General features: G+C 33.9%; 1 protein-coding gene across 1 annotated transcript; it reads left to right on the forward strand.

Moving 5' to 3' along the window:
• Window positions 1–5,967: 5,967 nt before the first annotated feature.
• Window positions 5,968–7,953, forward strand: MRL7-L (Thioredoxin superfamily protein). The gene is made up of 5 exons (XM_079045875.1): window positions 5,968–6,270; window positions 6,516–7,021; window positions 7,098–7,179; window positions 7,269–7,380; window positions 7,633–7,953. Exons 1-5 carry the CDS (start codon window positions 6,145–6,147, stop codon window positions 7,761–7,763), a joined length of 957 nt encoding a protein of 318 aa, XP_078902001.1. The 5' UTR covers window positions 5,968–6,144; the 3' UTR covers window positions 7,764–7,953.
• Window positions 7,954–8,183: the final 230 nt, after the last annotated feature.

An 8,183-nucleotide genomic window follows, 5' to 3' on the forward strand; every position in this document is an offset into this window, starting at 1 on the left:
CAGTCCCCTCCCCCTCGGACCCAATTCAGCGACCAAGCCACTCCGGTTCTAAGGCTGCTAAGACCCGAAACCAAGCCCTGACTTCGGATTTGCCACTTTCCACCCGATTTTCGACCACGACTCCGTTTTAAGCCCGTTTTTAATTATTTTAACGAGGGATTTTCACCCAAACTTATATTTTGACATATAAGACCCCATATATTCATAAATTCAACATATTTTTAGGGAAATCCTTAATTAAGAATAAAATCTATTAAGTAAGATCTTGAGGTGGAGTGTTGACTTTACTTTAGTTTATAACACAAGCAACCACCCACACCCACTCCATGACCAGACCACACACCCCCCCCACCATACCTGGTCATTCAGCGTCCTTTTCCCATCATTTCCCAACCCCATTCCTTGTCTAAGGCTGAAATCTATCCTCTCTCCTAACACTCTCTCTCATTTTCTCATTCTTCCACCAAAGATTAAACACATTTTCTCTCTCAATTCTCTCACTAAAATTCGAGATTCAAGGGCCTTCTTCCAAGCTTTTCTTCCACTTTTGGTAAGTATATTCATCCTCCATATAATTATTTCACTTCCTTCTACTCAAATCATAGATATTTTACACAAACATCATCACATTCATGTTAGATCTTCGAACCTTCAAGGCATCTTCTTAGTGTTCTTGAGTTGAACACTACCTTTCTCCATCATCCATCTACTGAAATCACTCAAGGTGAGTTCATACCCCAATCTTTTCATGTTTTTCTTAAGTTTTAAGGGAGGGAATACAAGTTAAACACCAAGAACACAATTAAACTCATTCAACAGCTTTCATCAGAAAAGCTTAACACCATTCACGGACTGTTTTGGTCAACTTAAACATTTTCAAAACTGTATTAAGTGAAAATAGTTCAGGTTCATACCTTTAAAATGACTACTTGCACATCACCATACGATTTTTCTACGATTTATGGTGATTTTTACAAAACTGCCTATCATTTCAAAAACGAATTCGGACCAGTCTGTGAATATGAACATTTTAACACAAGTTAAAGACTTCCAAAAATCATAATAAAAATTATGAACAAACTAGACACATTTTATGAACTCTCAGAATTTACGGATTTAGTTTTCGACTTCGTATGATTTTTCTAAAACAGTGTAGCACGGTTAAAAACTAGTTAACAACTTATAACTTTCATAACACTTTGTAATATGTCGAGCAAAGTGTATAACCATAAGTTCTAAATATTGAATGTATTATCTTGTTAGTTTATCATCTTAAACTGAAATTTAGTCATTCATGATAAGGTTTACTTATTCATTTCGAACACATATAATAAACTTCAATAAGCATAGTTTATGGATTTTACTACATGAAAAAGGTTTTACTCTCAAAACAAATGGGTTTTTCATATCCTACATGATAAACTATAATAGTAATAGTTTAGGAATTTCATATCACTAATTTATTCAGAAAAAGGTGGTTTTACTCCCTCCACGGATGAGGTTTTAATATCAAACTATGTGTAAACTAGTTAACTTAGGTTGTGAGGCAATTCTCTCCCCGTGCGTTCGAGTACGGGATCCCAATTCCTGTAAGTTATAACCAGAGTCTCTTGTAGGGAGAGCGTGATAATTATGTATAGATCTATATTGGGTTTAACACCCCACACCTTGCTGCTAGCTACAGTGAGACCTGCAGGTCTACGGGTGACAAGAGTCATAGTATCTTAATGTCTGAAAGATGTTGTGCAGGTTATTTCTCGTCATAGTATGGTTATAGCGACTCACATAGGTAGTTAACAATCTTTCAAGTTTACATGGAAAATTCTAGTTTGAAAAAGGGTTTACCTCTAAATCAAACGAGTTTATGTCGATTTAAACTTGCATGAATCACTTTAAGTATGGAAAATACTTGTTTACTTTCGGTCCTGGGATTTAGGACCACATAACTTTTATAAAGAAAATATAGGATTTTCTTTGGAAACATATTTCTGTTAAAACTACATTTCATCTAAAATTGTTAGATTTCAGCTATAATTGCTAAGTGTATATGCTAGAGTTATATAAAAATCTAGTCACAATCGACTTAGAATTGGTGGGCCCGCCTCATTTCCTGTTCCTTGTTTGGTTGTGGACCTAGGGCAGACCCATTACATTCAACGGTTTATTTAACTTAAATTTTATATAACTTATATACGTTGGGCGATTATAGGAGGAATCTACGGGTCGTTCTAGGGTTCATTATCGTATAACATAGGAGCATTCATTTCACACTTAACTAAGAAAATATTGCATTTTCTGGAAATCATACTCTATCGCTTTTACAAGGAAAACGGTTTCTTCCTCAAACAAAACTCTTATGAACTCACCAACTTAATTGTTGACACTTTTCAAAACTACTTGTATTCTCAGAAAATCAGTGAAACAGGAAAACATCAGCACTTTGAGGATGGGACGTTAAATCGTCAAACAGTTCATTTTGTCATCATAATGTAATTGATTTTGAAACATGTAAACATATACTACGGTGTAACCTTTTCAATTATATTTATGATGGTTGTATTTACTTTGAGCACTATTATACTCGTTGTTGTGATACTATACATGAAGTCCTCCACCCCCGGATGTTTCCGCCATCCTTGGTTTGGGGGTGTGACACGTAACGGGGGTTTAATCTCCTAGAGTAATTTATGATTACGCGGGGCATAATCTAAGCATATCAAAACCCTAAATATTCGGTTTCGAGCTCTATTTAAGGGATCTAACTTATAGGAAACCCTCTCATGACCAGCCTCCATCACCTAAGATCATTCCTTGAGAAACCCTTGCCTCATCTCATTTGTTTTGAGCCTTGCCATTATTTATGAACTTATTTCTCCATTGGAAGGTTTAATCTTGAAGAGCAAGGTGGTGGCAAAGAGTATAGAAGAAGATTTCAAGTATAGATCCAGCAGGATTACACCATTCGTGGACCATTGTGAGTAAAAAACTTTTAACTTGCTCATTGGTTTCATAGATCTAGTTATTTGTCAAATTTGACACTTTTTGGTCATTTTAGTGCTTAAAGTTTAGATCTTGAAATTTGGTGACCTTGTTATGTATAAAATTGAAAACTTTATCCATCTACACATCATATTGATTCAGATTTGAAGGTTGGAGATTTGGACTTAATGGATTAAATTGAGAAAAATGCATTTTTGGTCCCTTTGAGACTTAAAGACTAGATCTTGGTTGTTTGGACCATCCTAATGGATAAAGTATAGGAATCGGATCTGAGCTTTGAGTGAAAGGTCTTAATGTATTAAGTGCTTAAAATGAAGTTTTGGATCTGGAGGCATACACAGGGCATACTTAAGGTTTTGCAACACGTAGCCTAGTTGGACCTCGTATTCTGAAGTAAGGCTCTACACCATGCGTAGAGCTGGAGTACGCAACATATAGGTCAACGAAAGTTGACCTTGACTTTTTGACCCGTTGACTTTTGGTCAACTGTTAGGGTAGGTCTCGGGGAAGGGCAAAATGGTTTTTTTTCCCTTAGAAGAGTTAGTCTTAGTCTAAGCCTCTAAGGACTTGTCGGTTTGAAGTTTTTACCTTGGTTTTGACTTAAGGATGTTTTGGTGAATTGATAGTGTAAGGAGTTCGAGGGTCAGCAACTCTAGCTCGTGTTTTCTCTTTGATAGTTAATTGAGGTGAGTCTCTTCACTGTACTCGAGGGTCGAAGGCACCAATGCCGACCCACTGGATCATGTTTGTAGGATGATAGTTGTCTTTGTGACACTTGCTGATATGCATGTATGTGCTTGTTGTCTTTGTGACTCCTGTTGATATGATTGTATGCTTAGATGTAGGGGTGAAATAGACCAGTACCGGTTGAAAGATACAAAAGGAGTTGAAATAGACTCATGGGTGAAATAGATCCGTATCGGTTGAAAGATACCGAAGGAGTTAAAATAGACTCGGAGGTGAAATAGATCCGTGCCGGTTGAAAGATACCGAAGGAATTGGAATAGACTCGGGGGTGAAATAGACCCGTACCGGTTGAAAGATACCGAAAGAGTTGGAATAGACTCGATGTGAAATAGACCTGTACTGCTTGAAAGATAGATATCAAATGAATTGGAATAGACTCGGGGGTGAAATAGACCCGGTTAGCTTCGTCCTGATATGTATGTATGGTATGAAGTATTTTGAAGAACTCACTAAACTTTGTGTTTAAAATGTTCCAAGTACTTTTGGTAAGGGTTCGACTTGATCGCACTCCATCCCATGAAGATTTATTTAACACTGAATGTTTACGAATTACTCTGATTCTTTGTGAATACTTGACTTTGATCGTTTTCTGGAACAATAAAGGAATAGTTTTAGCTTATTTAAAATGAAATTTTTACTTGGTATTTTTGAAATGTTGCAACGACCTATGATTTGGTTGATTACAATTAAAACTTTGTTAGTTTTTTTATGAAAAATATTAGGAAATATTACTATTAACAAAAAAAAAAGAACACACACACCACTAAAATAGATTCACAGATATCAATTCCTTTCACTGCCTCTTCCTGCGTCTTTCTTCTGACGGAGGTAACAGCTGTTTCTTTCTTTTCGGGTTTTCTTTACCCTTTGCAATTGTTTACCATAAACCCTTATCGCCATAAATCTTGAAGCTTTCCAGTTCCACGCCCAATAACCCACGCTCAACTCAATTAGCACACTAGCGACTCCACTCTTCAGTTTACGCAGGTAAACATCGACCCACCTTTTCTTCTCCTTCGCTGCCTATGTACACTTTTAGGTTTTCTTTTCTTTAAATCTGTTTTTGCTAAGAATTCCCTTTTCTTTTATCGTTCAACTTAGAGTCGATACTGTTTGGGTTTAATTGTTAGTAGTACTTTTAATTTGTTTCTTTTTAGTGCATTTTACTACCCATCGCTATAATTGGTTGGAATTTTTTCAAGTAGAATGTCTAATGAGAAATAGTTCACAAGTATAATGTTGTGTTAGGCATCAAAACCCTCAGAGCAATCATCAGACTCTACAATTTAACATAATTATCATAACCACATAGCAAAAAGGGTTAATATTATAAATAAACAGCATACTTTTCAGCTTTTCTTATTTAGGCTACACACAAACTAACTGTACTTTTTCAAAAACTATACCAATACACAAATAGATAATTCTAACATCAAAGAAAAAAACTTTTCAACTCAGGTGATAATGCAAACTCTCTCTATACAAATTAAAACAAGGTAAAGTAACAAAAAAAAATGAAATGGTTACGACCTACAAGAATTTGAATGTATCTTATGAACATGACATCAAATGATGATACAACATGTCAATATCTTCAAACCATAATAGTATCAAACCAATATCCAAACCCTAATGGGCCAGAATTGGTTTTACTTTTTCCTTGATAAGTTTTATATAATTAAGAATGAAATATATGAAAATGCACCTGAGAAACTTGCATAAATGTTAGGGCTGCAACATCCATGAATAGAAAACCATCTAAAATTTCTTTATTTGATTTATTTTTTCTTAGTCCTTAGATGACAATGATTTCTTTATTTAATTTATTTTTCTTTGATTGATATGATGCTATACTTTCTTTTTGGGTAAATAATAATTTTTATAGTTGCATTGTTATATATTGATTTACGAAATTCAATAAGAAATTGAACAAAAAAAGGTCTTAGTGGGTCAACCCAATTATACACCTCTAACCCATAACCAAGTGCCCATTTGAACACTTAACCCATTTTGACCCATTTTCCATTTCATCAATTCAATCCAATCCAAACCCTCCATTTTGCCACCTCTGCTAAAAAAGAGACGAAAATGACTATTTCAGGCCAAAAAAACAAAATAAGTTCTTAATTAACTGAACTTGTAGATTAATGAATAGTTCAGGGACCAAATTTGTAATACGTGAAATAATAGGGAACATTTCACAATTCACAATCCAAATTATCGTTTCCTCTGGATTTTCTTGATTATTGATGAATTTCTCTCAACTTGGCTAGGGTTTCGAGCATGGTTTCCATTCAGATTATATAATTAACTAAATTTTCTTTTCTTTGATTATTTCTCTAGGGTTTCAATTCAAAACACTGGAATTGGGAATTGGGAATTGGAAACATCGTGGAAATGTCTTTATTAAGTATGCTGCCATTTTCTCAACCTTTATTTGCAAAGGAGAATGTATTAAAAGCTTCAATTTCTTTCAACAAGATGCCTTTTACAAGCATTCATTTGCCAAGGTCGATGTTTCTGGTATAATTCTACTAGTTTTTTTTATTGAATTTACTTGTTAAGTGCTTAAATTATGCTAATAAACCCTACTATGATCTATTATATAGGGCAAAATGCAAGATATAATAACAACTTACGTTTTTATCTAGTTTGTTTATTATAGAACCCTATATTCATTAGTATCCTACTTTTGTTTCTTTCTATCAAGACATAGCGATTTATTGCATTTAACCTTATAATAAATCACAAATGCCTTGCAATAACAGACGCAAAGAAAATTTTTAAGAGCTTCCAAAGTTGAAATTCTGGATTGTGATGATGATAAAAGGAAAGAATCCACAAAATCAAGCAAGATTGATGATGATGATGATGATGACAGTGATAGTGATTTTGAAATGGATGAAGATGAAAGGATAGAATTCAGGAAAAAGATTAGACAAATGATTGAAATGAACCCTGAAGTCAAAGATGTTGACCCTGAAGAAAAGAAAAAAATGATGGAAAAACTTTTATCTGATTATCCACTTGTTGTAGATGAAGAGGATCCAGATTGGCCTGAAGATGCAGAAGGAAGGGGTTTTAATTTCAGTCAGTTTTTTGATAAAATGACAATTAAAAACGTGAAAAAAGATGATGAAGATTATGATAGTGATGGTGAAGTTAATTGGCAAGATATTAGGGCTATTAAAGACATTAAGTCTGAAGAATGGGAGGACACTGTGTTTCAAGATCTTAGCCCCTTGATTGTTCTTGTGCATAATCGTTATAGAAGGTTACCTAATCTATCTAATTATAGCTTTTTAAAATCATTTTTATTTACCTTTTAAAATAATTTTTATTTTTTTCAGACCAAAAGAAAATGAAATGGCTCGTGATCAGTTGGAAAAAGCAATACAAATTATATGGGATTGTAGAATACCTTCGCCAAGGGTAACCAAAATTTCATCATTTTCACTGATATGTGTGTATGATATCGAATTAACATTTATTGTTTGTTTTAACTTTTTAACTTTTAACAGTGTGTTGCGATTGATGCTGTTGTGGAGTGTGACTTAGTGTTAACACTTGGAGTTTCTGTTTTTCCTGAACTCATATTTACAAAAGTTGGAAAGATCTTACACCGTGAAAAAGGTAAAAAAAAAGTTGGTAAAATGATTATTTTTGGTCCGTGAAAACCTCGAATAAGGACCCAAATTGCAAAAATCAGCTACTCATGGACCAAAAGCGTCAATTTAAATTGTGCAGTTTTGATGGGACATTAGACAAGTTGAAAAGTTATTTGTTTTTGAAAAAATATGCTTTTGACCATATAAAATGGTTTTCAGGTATAGATTTTTAAGAGGGATTTTAAATTTAATTTATTTTTGTTTTGTTAATTTTTAGAAATTCGAACAGCAGAGGAATTGTCAAAGATGATGGCCTTCTTTTACTATGGAGCAGCAAAGCCGCCATGTCTTGGTAATAACTTTGTGATGACCAACGATGCAATCCCTGGCTTCACTACCAAGAAATAGATGTACAATCATGCTACAATGACTTGTACTTCATGCATGATAAGTTGTATATTCTTCTAGATTTGTAATATATGAGAAATTTTGGCAAAATAGATGTTATTAGCAAACTCTATTGTTTAACACTTCATTTTTTCTTATTCAACCCATTAAGTGGGTATCAATATGTGCATCTCAAAAGTGATTATATCCATTTGATTTGATGTTGTTTAATTCTAAAGTGAAGGGTATTCTGGTAATTTTTAATCATTCAACAGAGAGGCGCCTCTGATAAGCAATATGTTTTGATTTAGAGACACATTTATTAAGAGCCCCTGAAGGTTGTCAAACGTGACATTCTTACATTTTGTAGAAGTATTTGTATATTGCATATGACAATTTATTTTCTCTTAACTATAATTTTGTTACAAATCATTATATAGC

Source organism: Lactuca virosa, chromosome 4, assembly GCF_052849685.1.
Source record: "Lactuca virosa cultivar CGN04683 chromosome 4, Lactuca_virosa_CGN04683_v6, whole genome shotgun sequence".
Taxonomy (NCBI): domain Eukaryota; kingdom Viridiplantae; phylum Streptophyta; class Magnoliopsida; order Asterales; family Asteraceae; genus Lactuca; species Lactuca virosa.

Excerpts from the sequence above, each read along its gene's own strand:
- MRL7-L (XM_079045875.1), top strand. The coding sequence starts at position 6,145 with ATGTCTTTATTAAGTATGCTGCCATTTTCTCAACCTTTATTTGCAAAG. Across the intron at positions 6,271-6,515 it reads TGCCAAGGTCGATGTTTCTG|ACGCAAAGAAAATTTTTAAG; the intron begins GTATAATTCTAC and ends TTGCAATAACAG. Across the intron at positions 7,022-7,097 it reads GTGCATAATCGTTATAGAAG|ACCAAAAGAAAATGAAATGG; the intron begins GTTACCTAATCT and ends TATTTTTTTCAG.